Source organism: Vigna angularis, chromosome 6 (genome assembly GCF_016808095.1).
Source record: "Vigna angularis cultivar LongXiaoDou No.4 chromosome 6, ASM1680809v1, whole genome shotgun sequence".
NCBI classification, from domain to species: domain Eukaryota; kingdom Viridiplantae; phylum Streptophyta; class Magnoliopsida; order Fabales; family Fabaceae; genus Vigna; species Vigna angularis.
The window spans coordinates 20123967-20135416 of NC_068975.1; the positions used below are offsets into that span (position 1 = coordinate 20123967).

Genomic DNA, 11450 nt, shown 5'->3' on the forward strand with positions numbered 1-11450 from the left:
TACATATATTTGTGTAGGTTAATTGTGGCAGAATAATAAATATTATATTAAATATGCAATTAATTACTTTGATATTTTGATTCATTTATGGTTTACTTTTTTAAAGTTTTGCAGAAGAAAATGGAAGTTCCAATTTCTGCGACTCCAAACGACACAAGATTTTGAAAATCTTATCCTACAGTTTTTCGTTCTCTTTCGGTTTCTTTAATCATTTCGAACAAGCCGTTAACATATTAAATTTTTAAGGAATTCAAATATAATAATAAAATAATGGCACCCACCCTCACCAATCACCAAATATATAATTAATTATAAACATTTATAGATTTGACATGCAACAGCAAATAGGAGCCGTGGATGAAAATAATAAATGTCCAATTTAATCCTAGAACTATATTTCTTTGTGATATTATTTCTTAAAATTTTAATTCGTTAAATTAAGAAATTAATTAAATTTATGAAATTAATTATTTTTGTTAATTCTAAGTTATAACAATACCATACTTTGAAAATTAAATTAAAATAATTTATTTTAAAATTTAATTAGACAATATCATATTATTTTGGGTTTTAAATAAAACTTGATGATAATTTTTGATGCGGTAAAGAAAGTCTTATTTAATCAATAAAAAGGGTAAGTTTGAATTCATCATAATTTATTATTAAACCACTTTTAAAAGTTATACTGTTTTTTAGTAGAAAGAAAGTAAATTTATAATACAGGCTTAATATTCTATTTTGTCTCCAGTTTCGTCTGAAAATGTTAAATTAGTTCATTTTTTAAAAAATGCGTCAATTACGTCCTCATTTAATAAAATTTGCATCAATTAAATCGTTTCTGTTAAATCCGTACAAACGGCGTTAATTATCTTAATGCAAAATAATTAACGGGTACGGATTTAGCGGAAGGGATTTCATTGATGCAAATTTTATTAAGTGAAAACGTAATTGACGCATTTTTTTAAAGGATGGACTAATTTGATATTTGCGAGTGAAACTTTGACAAGATATTAAACATATAATATAAGATCAAGTTGATCTTAATTTAAAGGGGATAACGTCTTTAATATGTATTATTATTAACAAAATTTGAAAATTATTTTACATTTATTTTCACCTTTTCCATTCAATATTGATTTTTTTTTGCTGTACCTCTATTTTGAAAGTGTAAAGGAACAACATAATAGATATAGTAAAAAAATATCTAGTCAAAATTTTTTTCACCTTAAATCACATAACAAGTTACTAAAATTTATATGTAACATTGAAATAATTTTAATAATAATAAAATTTGAAAAAAAAATGTAATTATTGTCCTTTTTACACGTTGAAGAATCTAATCAGTCATAACTTTTTCTGTAAAAAAAACAAATCAAATCTATAAAGCCGATCTCACTATAAAGACAGTACACCCTACCTCACAGGAAGAGAGCTTCTCTACCAAAAACAAAACATCACCAAAGAGAAAGCTTTGCACAGACACTCACAGTGCACAGTCTTGCAAGTTGCAATCACTTCCACACTCACTCGCCGTCATTTTCGTTTTTTGTCACAAAAGATTCAAACTTTAGCATTTAGACGGAGATGGGTAGCAGCAGCAACTCCTCCTCGTCGGATTTCTTCTACCGCCGGCACGTGTTCCTGTGCTACAAGAACCCCGCCGTGTGGCCACCGCGCATTGAGGCTGCAGAGTTTGATCGCTTGCCCAGACTGCTCCATGCGGCCATTAATGCAAGAAAGCCTCATATTAAGAAAGAGGTTCACTTTTGTTTTCCTCTCATCATTCTTGATTTCTTTGGTGTCTTTTGTTTTTTGTTTTTATTTATAATCAATTTTTTATTCAAAGATGTTTTCTTTTCTTTTCATGTTTTTCGGGGGTGGGGTGTAAGGTGCTAGGGAGAGAAGAAAAATGCTAAAGGTTGTTATGTTATTCTTGCTCTCGCAAGGGATAATGTACTAGTTTAGTTTTGGGATCTTTTATTGAACTCTTGTTGTTAAGATGGGTTTGGTGTTTTTTACATTTGTTCTTTTTGCCTAGGACTATGAGGGAATGAATGAATCATAGTAATGGAAACAGCTTGAAATCAAAGTCAACATTCTGTTGTTTGATAATTTTTTATGATAGGATGAGGAAATGGTATGGAAGGGCTTCCACCCCATGTTTGGGAAAGAAAAGGAGAAGTACTGTATGGAGTGGCTTGTATTTTGTTTTGAAGTATTCAAATCAGGGGATCAAGGTCATTTTGGATAGGCTTTGCCATAACTGAATTAAGTTTGTCTTATAAACTGGAATCAGCTTTTAAACTTAACGTTTATTGAAGCTTTCTTCATTTTGCTTCCCCTAGACCCAATACATGGAAGTTGATTCTAGTTTATGGAGGAATACAATGTATCTTATCTTATTATTTTCTTCTTCTATAAATACTCGTGGCAATTTTTATCCAAATAGGTCTGTAGTATTATTCTATTTCAGTGATTTTCGCCAATCCAAATAGTTCTTACAAAATGTCACCTCGTATTTGTTCTGTCTGTTTCCTATTTTTGTTTCCTTGTTTTCACCATTTCATTTACAAAGTTCTAAATTCAGGAAACTGAACAAAGCCAAAGTAACATTGGTGTGATTATTAATGAAAACTTACACCGGAAATGAATGTTAAAAGTGAACCGAAGTCCCCTTAGATTATACTGACTATGGCTAAATTGTCTTGGGTTCATCATTTACTAGACCTGCTTAACAATATGTGAGGGGCATGATGGGACTGAAACATCAAATGGAGATGTGTTAATCTTTCCTGACATGATCAGATATAGGTTAGTCCTTATAGTTCAAGTTCTGTTTCTCAACTTCTAATTCCCCTATAAATGTTCTCTTTTGTTTTCCTTTATTCCTTATCAACAACAGTAGTAATTTTAGTGAAATTGCAGGAGATTAACCCATTTTGATGTTGAGACATTTGTTGAAGAAGTTATTGTCAAGGAAGGAGAATGGCTTCCTGGAAATCCTGAATCCTTAAAAGCTTCATATGTTTTTGTCTGCTCTCATGGATCACGCGATCGTAGGTGTGGGGTTTTTGGACCTGTCTTGGTCAGTAGATTCAGGGAAGAGATAGGGTTACATGGACTCCAAGGCAAAGTGTTGGTTAGCTCCTGCTCTCACATTGGGGGCAATAAGTATGCAGGAAATGTCATTATAATTGGATCAAGCATCAACGGCGAAGTCACAGGCCACTTGTAAGGAGGAGATTTCCCCTGGTTATTAGCATATCTCTTTTTGCCCATAGAATTTCCATTTCTTCTTTAAACTTGGGAAACACCTTTGAACATTGTTTCTTTGTCTTTTATATTAATCTGATCAGAGTTGTTATTAACTAAACTATGTAGGTATGGATATGTTACTCCAGATGGTGTGCCTTTATTGTTTCGCCAGCATATCATTGCAGGGGAGATTTTTGACTCACTATGGAGGTAGCATTTTTTTCTAACATTATTTAGTATTAAATTTTAAAGATTCTTTTTTGTTTTAGTTTCATTCTTTAAAAGACACTGCCGGATTGCTCTCGTGCTTGTTTTTTGGAGCACAGGCTCAGTCTGTGCAGTAAGAGTTAATTTTACATTCAAGGTGAAAGTTTTATAGTTTGAGGTCTGTGAGGAGGAAACTTTTCTGTAAGCACTTCTAGCAGAAGAAACGTAAGAATGTATGAAATTAGTTTTTCCGTGAACTAAAATTCTCTTATCCACGAAGTGAAGATCAGATTTGAGAGAAGATAGTAAGAAATAACTTCTATAAATTAGTTTATGCATAAGTTGATTTTAACTTACAGGAAAACTGATTGTATATATATTTTTTTTTTTCAACTTTTCTCTTCTAAAGGAGTTTTGGAAAAGTTTCTCCAAAAGTCCCATGAAGATTGTTGCCATTCTTAATTTTGAAAGTCTCAACTAATGAAATCTAAGGTTAAAAGGAGTGAAGTGGCAAATTTCATATAGATTTTTCAGGAATCAGTTTTCCGAGATTGTTTGTAGCATTTCTTGGGTTTTATTCTATATCTAGTATTTGTAGCTTTGTAAGTAGGGATTTTTTTTGTTTGAGATTATTTGTCATTCAGAAGTTCTTTAAATGTTGGTTCAACTCATTTTTGAGATTATTTGTCTTATATATGATTTTGGTATATGTAAGATAACTATTTTATGAGTCTAGTCTCTGTAAAAAGTACATAGGAGAACATTCTTGGTATTTCTCAAATAATAGACCTGTATCAAAGGCTTATAATTTTGTAAGGAGTAATACTATGAAGGACTAAAAATCCTAAAACAAAAATCTTTTAGGAAACAAAATGAACACAAAATTTAAAGGGCCTAAAGTATAATATGAATATAGTATGATGATCAGAAACATGTTTTGATTTTGCCATCAGGGGTCAAATAGGTTTATCAGAAGATGAACAGAAGAAAAAGCAAGAGCAAAGGCTTCAGCTGAATGGTGCAAGAAATTTAGAAGGAAACACAGTGGCCGGCAGCCGCTGTCAAACAGTTGGAGAGAGCTGTTGCCAGGACAATGAAGATTCTTGTTGCTGTCAGAATGATGTATTAGAGGAAAGGAGAGAGGTTTCAGGTGATCATAAGAGCAAGGAGAATTTGAATGTGCTTCGTCGGATCAACAAAGGAGTGTCTCACAAGTTCAGTTCCATGCCGACATGGCTTGACAGCTGGGAGCAAGAGGATACTTATGCTGCTCTTGCTGTTGTCTGTGCCGCCGTGTCGGTCGCCATAGCTTATAGCTGCTACAAGCAGTGAGTTGATGGCAATGTTGTTTAGCAGTGGATGAGGTTGTTTTGTCTTCATTTTTTATGTTGCATGTTCAGTTTCTGCCTCGTTTCAGACATGCAGGGAAATGAGTATCTGAAATGGCTCAGACTTGGAATTCACCTCTTAGCTTCTTCATCAGTACATACGTGAAATCTTAGCCTGGGAATGTTTAAACTAAAATTAGTAGTTTATTTAGGTGGAATTGGACTGTGACATTTATATTAACTTGATGTAAAGCTAATTAACTTTGGTGTTTGATATTAGTTTATACATGATATTAACTTTTCATAATAATAGAGAAGTTTGTGTTTTTCTTTTAGAAGTTGTTTGTATGTATTTCAAGTTAAAGTTTGTGAATTTGTTCTTTATTTCTGTGTTTAAAATTATATAATTATGATATTATATTTTTATATTATTTCATTAAGGTTTAAAAATATAGTTCTTTTACTATTCTGAACATGCTAAAGAGCAATGAATACCAAAAAAAAAAAAAGAATTACAGATCCACTTTAATATTAAAAAAAAAGTATACTTATCTCTTTCGTTAAAATACATATTTCCCTTCCCTGTATGAATGAGTTACACTTTAATTTTAAAATTTACACTAAAATTTTAATCGTAGTGAATAATATTGAAGGTAACTCTCAATTGTCTTTTTCCTAGAACTTGCTGTATGATAAACAACTAGTTCTAAGCATCTTATTCATCTTAAAATTTTCATTTTATCTTCTACGGTCAAAAGGTTAATAATTACTCAGAATGGACTATTAAACACGATGGGAAATCATTATGAATTAAAAATAATTATAAGAATATTCATATATTAAAATATACCCCAAATGTTAAAGAGAATGAAATAAAAAGAAAAATAGTGTAGTTTAATACATATCATGGAAACATAATGTAATTTACTCTTACAATAATAATAATAGTAATAAAATGAAAAAACTGAAACAAATTATTTCTTTCTGTAAGATGTAGTAGCAGTTTTACAGTAAGACCATTTTAGTGGTTTTATAAGAAGGTTAATGCCATGTTTTTTCCAATACAAAGATTATATCTGCACATCCCAAAAATAAAACATCCACACTTTTCTTATAGACTACATTTCCCCATTTGGAAATCAAACTTTTATGTTTTTTCACAGGAAAACTTTGACTTCTTAATTACAGGGGGCAAAGTCCACCATGTTTCATGTATAATTAAGTGTCTACTTTTTATGTATAATTAAATATAATTATCTCAGTACAATTAAAAACTTATTCTGTTTCCACCCTTCATTTTCCTTTCCGTATAAAAATAACCTTGGAAAATTTACTCCATATCTTCATAATTCATTTTTCCTTAATCCAAAAAAAAATTTACTTTGAAAAAACCATTCCTTATCTTCATAATTCATTTTCCTTTAATCTATAACTTTGAAAAGTAACACACCCCTGAATGTATGATCAAAAAAAAAAGAACTAGCTATCATAGAACTGCTAAGAATAACTTGATCTCCCTCCTCTGCAAATACAAGGAGACAGAAGATCCATTTACTCCATTAAAATGAAAATAAAATATGGCATACAAGATACAAAAAACATTACAAGACGTGAAGCGTATATAGATAGAATTGGACTTGACACACATTACAGGAGTCAACAATTCCAGGAAGCCTTCAAGAGCTTCTTCTTACTTATGGCTACGAGCATTAAGAAAAATAAACAAGAATTAATAATTTCAGTTCTAGCTTCAACAAAATCGTGCCAAGGTTTTCTGATAATAAAATGAAAAATGTACGGATTCAAAACTACACTCATTATCCCAACATGATCTTGTAAATCTTTTGCTGCAAAAAGAACAGCTCCTACAGCAATAATAGAATGCAAGCAATTAAGCCTTCCTATTCAACAACACAATTAACTGATGACTTTCCTCAAAACAGCTTCGGCACGATGCTCAAAATTCGGTAAGGCCCAGTCATGCTGTGTTATGTCGAGATTGTCTTTCTCAGCACTCAGACCCTGAAACAAGATTAAAAATAGACCAAAGAAGATTGAGATTAGTTTGTTAGAGACTAGACTATGATTCATTTGAGTCTCACATACTCAGTTACATCTTTTACATACATGCCTGAACATACATGGTATCTCTCATTTACTGTATTTTCCAATTTACCCATTTTCAAAGTCCAAAATCAATCACAATACCACAAATCCAGGGCAATGTGGATCGTATCCCAACTTTGATATCTAATAAGCATTTATTCAACAAGTTATTAACAAATGAGTTTATCCATAAGCTTGACCGAGAAGCTTACTAAATTAAGCTAAAAAGACTTTATACAAGGTTATAAGCTCAAGTAAAAGTCATCTACATCATATAGGTCCTCACTAAAATAAATGATAATTTTTGCCTTGTGGTATGGACAAAAGGGGGAAGTGTCAACAAGTCATGCATACAAGATAATTTTCAATGATTGATCTTCAAAATTATGAAAAATCAAGAGTAAACCACTCATTTGTACCTTTGAAGGATCAAATCCAAATCCACCCATTTGCATCATACGTTGTGTATCATCTACAGCTGCATAAAAAATAAACATCATAATTTTGGACTATTGTCAACCAAAATCCCAGGCTATAATGGAAAAATGATAACATACTGAGAGGTGGTAAAAATCTATATTCATGAAATAACTGAATTAAAGAAAAAGTATACACATAAAGGTGATCAGCTTTCAAGCCATGACTAACCATTTTCTTCACCCAAGATGAGACTAAACAATCCTCTTAGTCCAAACAAATTGAGGAAGTACCTGAAAAGCAATCTTTTGACAGTTAAACAAGAGTACGAGTGAAACATGTAAAGATCCAGAAAATGAATTTTACCAAGAGCGACTGCTAACATAGCTGACATCTACTGTGCTAAGGTCTATTCCATTCTGTAACATCGACCTAAACCTCTGTGTCAAAGGAAAGGGTATCTTGGCTGCAAAAATGTTTTAAACATTTTCAAGAGGTATATAATAAAAGTAATGAATCCAACACTATGCCAAGCAGATGACCATCTTAAGCACATGCATGTGCTAATACAAGATACAAGTTGTATAATTATTCAAAGAACAGAGCCTGAATCTTGGCACTTTAATATGATAGATAAAAAAAGCTTAAATATATTTTTGGTCCCTAAAGTATGGTCAAATTTTGCTTTTAGTAACCCAAATTTTTTGTACTTTTAGTCCTGTAAAGTTTCTTATTTTTGGATTCGGTGCTTGTTAATTTATCTATATAACATATTCATTTTTAATCTTTTGTACTAGTAATATGTAGCTTTTAGTCTCTATCAAATATGTGTGTGTATTATAGGGACTAAAACAAAATAAGGACCAGGACCAAAAGTAGATAAAAAAATTGTAGGTATCAAAAATAAAATATGACTCTATTTCATAAACTAAAAACATATTTAAGTAAAAAAATATAGAAGACATTTTGAAGAACATGAATTCAAGCAAAAATAAATATTCTAATAAACTATACGAAATAACTACAAGTCCAAAATTACCTGCTACGAATCCAGAAAAGAAGAAGTTCACCCAAGCAAATGTAAGAGTCTGTCAAAAATTAGGAAACAACACAAATAAAAGCCAGTGAGGCGTCTCCTAATAATTGGGAAAAAGTAGAAGAGCATGATCCAAAATCTAAAGCTAGAGACTGTCAAACTCCAATAGTAACACCTGGGGAATAATCATTGAAAGGTTTTTCTTCATCATATCCATGGCCATGTTAGGATCAGAGAACATCTGTGCTTGTGGATTCTGGCCCTGGCCCTTTGGAACAAACAACAGACCATTTTCCTTCAATGAAAATGCACAAACAATCAATTCACTGTTGATATGGTCACATACAAAATATCATTTAAAATACCACTTAAAGCTCGTGACACAGTTATTAACTTCTAACTAATGACTTCTAGAACTGATTCAAAAACATCAAGTTTGAAATTCATTCATCGACTAACTTGTAAATTATCCACTGAAACAAGGTTTGAGTATAAGTATAAGTACGATGAAACATCAATATTCTCCCAATCAAGAACCACGCCCTTAAACCAAAAAAAAACCTTCTGGAAAATCTAACATACACTAAATAGCAAACAAACCTCGTTACAGAAATAAATCTTGCGTGCGCGAAAAGCCTTGGAAGGAATAAAATTCGCTCCAGCACGTAAACTGCGAGCTCTAACGATCACTTGCCTGAATTTATTAACATCCCTTAGACATCAAAATAAGAAAAATATAAACACATAATCGAGCAATGAACATAGCTAAAGCATACCCCTCCTTAACAATTTTAGCATCTGGGGTTTGTGAAGAGTGCATAAGCTTAGAAACGAAATAGCGCAGCACACCAATGAGAACCATAACCACAGAGAGAGGGATCAACACCCAGTCTCTGATTGCAGTATCCAGCACCAGATCTTCAGCCATTGCCTAATTCCTAGTTTCCTGCAACCCCATATGAAATAAAAGCTGCTTAAGACTCCAAAATCATTTTTTTTTTCGTTTTCAAGAAAAAAATATTTCTTTTATTCGGTGTTGCCAATTGAATTTGAAGAACTCACCCTGTCGCCCTTTATGATTCGGTTTTTTAGGGTTACTAAAACGAAACTGCTGAAGAATTGCGACGAGTCTCTGAGAAAATTTGGTCAAGATGGCCGTGGTGCTGGGTGGATTTGGGAAATTGAAGACAAGTCCCCAACCCTAATTTCGCGATTGAAGAACAAAGAGAATGTTACACAGTACACTTTGTTTTCATCGCAAAAAAAATAATCGCGTTTTTGGTTTTTTAAGATGAAACCTTAAAAGAGGAAAAGCAAAAACCTTTAGAGTGAATCTTCTGCACCTCCCTCACCTCATCCTGCACCCCCAAAATTACCTATATACCCTTCAATTAATTAAAAGTCAAAACCTTCATTTAATTAAAAGTCAAAAACCGTAATTAATAAATTTAATTTTTTTAACCCCGAACCATTTTTCTATCTCCCAACCACATTCCCTTTTTATAAACCCAACTGGTTCATTCATGATTTTTTTACTGTAGTAAGTGAGATTTGGAGGTACACCAGCAGGGAGGAAGAAGACTGCACCGGCGAAGGTACGCAACCGCACTTCGAAGTGCGGAAAGATTCCGCCGCACTTCGAAGTGCGTTTTTAAATTAGGGTGACGCACTTTGAAGTGCGTTGTGGTTTTTTTTTTTTTCATGTTTTGTTTAATTTTTTCTTGTTTAGGGTTTATGCAAATTTTTTATTTAATGTTTTTGTAATTGTAATTTAATAAATTTTTAAATTTTAATATTTATTGTAGGTCATATTTAATACCTAGTATAAAAAAAATCTTTTTAACTAGTATAAAAAACCCATTTTACATTACGTATTAATATATTACATTAGTATTTACTACGTATTAATATCTAATGTGTATACTCAGTAACCATTTTAAATTAGTATATATTAGTATTAAAAAATTATTTTACATTAATATCTTCTAGATATAATATAAATAAAAAACACTTCAATAAAAAAACATAACAAAAAAAATATAAAGAATTAAAAAAAAAATAATAATCAAAGAAACCCTAAACAGATCCAACACAAACGCCACCGCATATCGAAGTCCGGTGCTGTATTTGCCGCAGATCGAACTGCGGCGTGCACCCCAGCGAACCGCACTTCGAAGTCCGGTTATGTAGTCTGCCGCACTTCCAAATCCGGCTACCACCTCCAGCGAACCGCACCTCGAACTGCGGCTCTAATCCTTGCCGCACTTCCAAATGCGGCGCACCTCCAGCGAGGCGCACTTCCAACTGCGGCGTGCACCTCCAGCGACCTCCGATCCCATCAGATCACGACCCACAACCCCAATCACTACCCAAACCCAACCAACCACAAAACAGACAAACATACTAACCTGGACGCCAGCCACGAACCCGAGCAGAGCAGACCCACAAACCCGAGCAGAGCAGCGGAGCGGATGCCAGAGACACAGAGACAGACGAGAGGACGGAGAGAAAAAGAGGGAGGAAGGAGGGGTGTAGATCTAGGGTTTGTGAAATGCGGCAGAGTGAGATGCGGCAAGGGAGGGGAAGAAGATGAGTAAAATGCGTTTCAAATTTTATTAATCTTTTTAATTAAATTTTTTTTCTCTCCTCGTTGACTGTGAAAGGGCACTTTTGGAATTCCAGTTTTTTTTGGAGGTGCAGGGTGAGGGTGGTGAGGTGCAGGGAGAATGACTCAAACCTTTATTAGCCTAATCACGTTACATATTATCTATATACTATTGATATACAGTGATTTAGTGTATTTTATTATCTAATTTTTTTTTGTATATTTTATCATTCTACCTTCTAATTTTTAATATATTTTATTGATTTATTAAATACAAAACCAAGTATTATTGTTAGATGAAAACAAATAAAACATCAAATCAATATCGTTTATTCATAAACTTTGTTTTTGTTTGGTTTAATGTCTTAATAGGTTTTTATTTTCGTCCAGACTCTCAAATAAGGACACTATCTTTTTTGGCGTCTCAATTAAGTCCTTATTTTTACAAAATTGAATCAAATAGGGTCTTTCTGTCAAATTGATCAGACAATGTTTT

At 32.7% G+C, this 11450-nt stretch overlaps 2 protein-coding genes across 2 annotated transcripts; one reads left to right on the forward strand and one right to left on the reverse strand.

The window, feature by feature from the left end:
* Nucleotides 1-1395: 1395 nt before the first annotated feature.
* On the forward strand, nucleotides 1396-5163 carry LOC108342074 (altered inheritance of mitochondria protein 32). The gene is made up of 5 exons (XM_017579778.2): nucleotides 1396-1758; nucleotides 2726-2811; nucleotides 2926-3231; nucleotides 3382-3465; nucleotides 4416-5163. The coding sequence occupies exons 1-5, from the start codon at nucleotides 1585-1587 to the stop codon at nucleotides 4792-4794; spliced, it is 1029 nt and encodes a 342-aa protein (XP_017435267.1). The 5' UTR covers nucleotides 1396-1584; the 3' UTR covers nucleotides 4795-5163.
* Nucleotides 5164-6391: 1228 nt separating this feature from the next.
* Nucleotides 6392-9637, reverse strand: LOC108341054 (uncharacterized). Its single transcript, XM_017578663.2, has 9 exons — nucleotides 9412-9637; nucleotides 9126-9295; nucleotides 8950-9043; nucleotides 8525-8644; nucleotides 8353-8401; nucleotides 7680-7779; nucleotides 7545-7606; nucleotides 7316-7374; nucleotides 6392-6812 (listed from the first exon to the last, which is right to left on the reverse strand). Exons 2-9 carry the CDS (start codon nucleotides 9275-9277, stop codon nucleotides 6708-6710), a joined length of 741 nt encoding a protein of 246 aa, XP_017434152.1. The 5' UTR covers nucleotides 9278-9295; nucleotides 9412-9637; the 3' UTR covers nucleotides 6392-6707.
* Between the last annotated feature and the right edge of the window lie 1813 nt (nucleotides 9638-11450).

Coding starts and splice junctions, on each gene's coding strand:
- LOC108341054 (XM_017578663.2), bottom strand. CDS start 9,277: ATGGCTGAAGATCTGGTGCTGGATACTGCAATCAGAGACTGGGTGTTG. Junction 7,375..7,544: donor CATCTTGGGTGAAGAAAATG/GTTAGTCATGGC, acceptor TTTTTTATGCAG/CTGTAGATGATACACAACGT. Junction 6,813..7,315: donor TTGGATTTGATCCTTCAAAG/GTACAAATGAGT, acceptor ATCTTGTTTCAG/GGTCTGAGTGCTGAGAAAGA.
- LOC108342074 (XM_017579778.2), top strand. CDS start 1,585: ATGGGTAGCAGCAGCAACTCCTCCTCGTCGGATTTCTTCTACCGCCGG. Junction 1,759..2,725: donor AGCCTCATATTAAGAAAGAG/GTTCACTTTTGT, acceptor ATCATTTACTAG/ACCTGCTTAACAATATGTGA. Junction 2,812..2,925: donor CCTGACATGATCAGATATAG/GTTAGTCCTTAT, acceptor GTGAAATTGCAG/GAGATTAACCCATTTTGATG.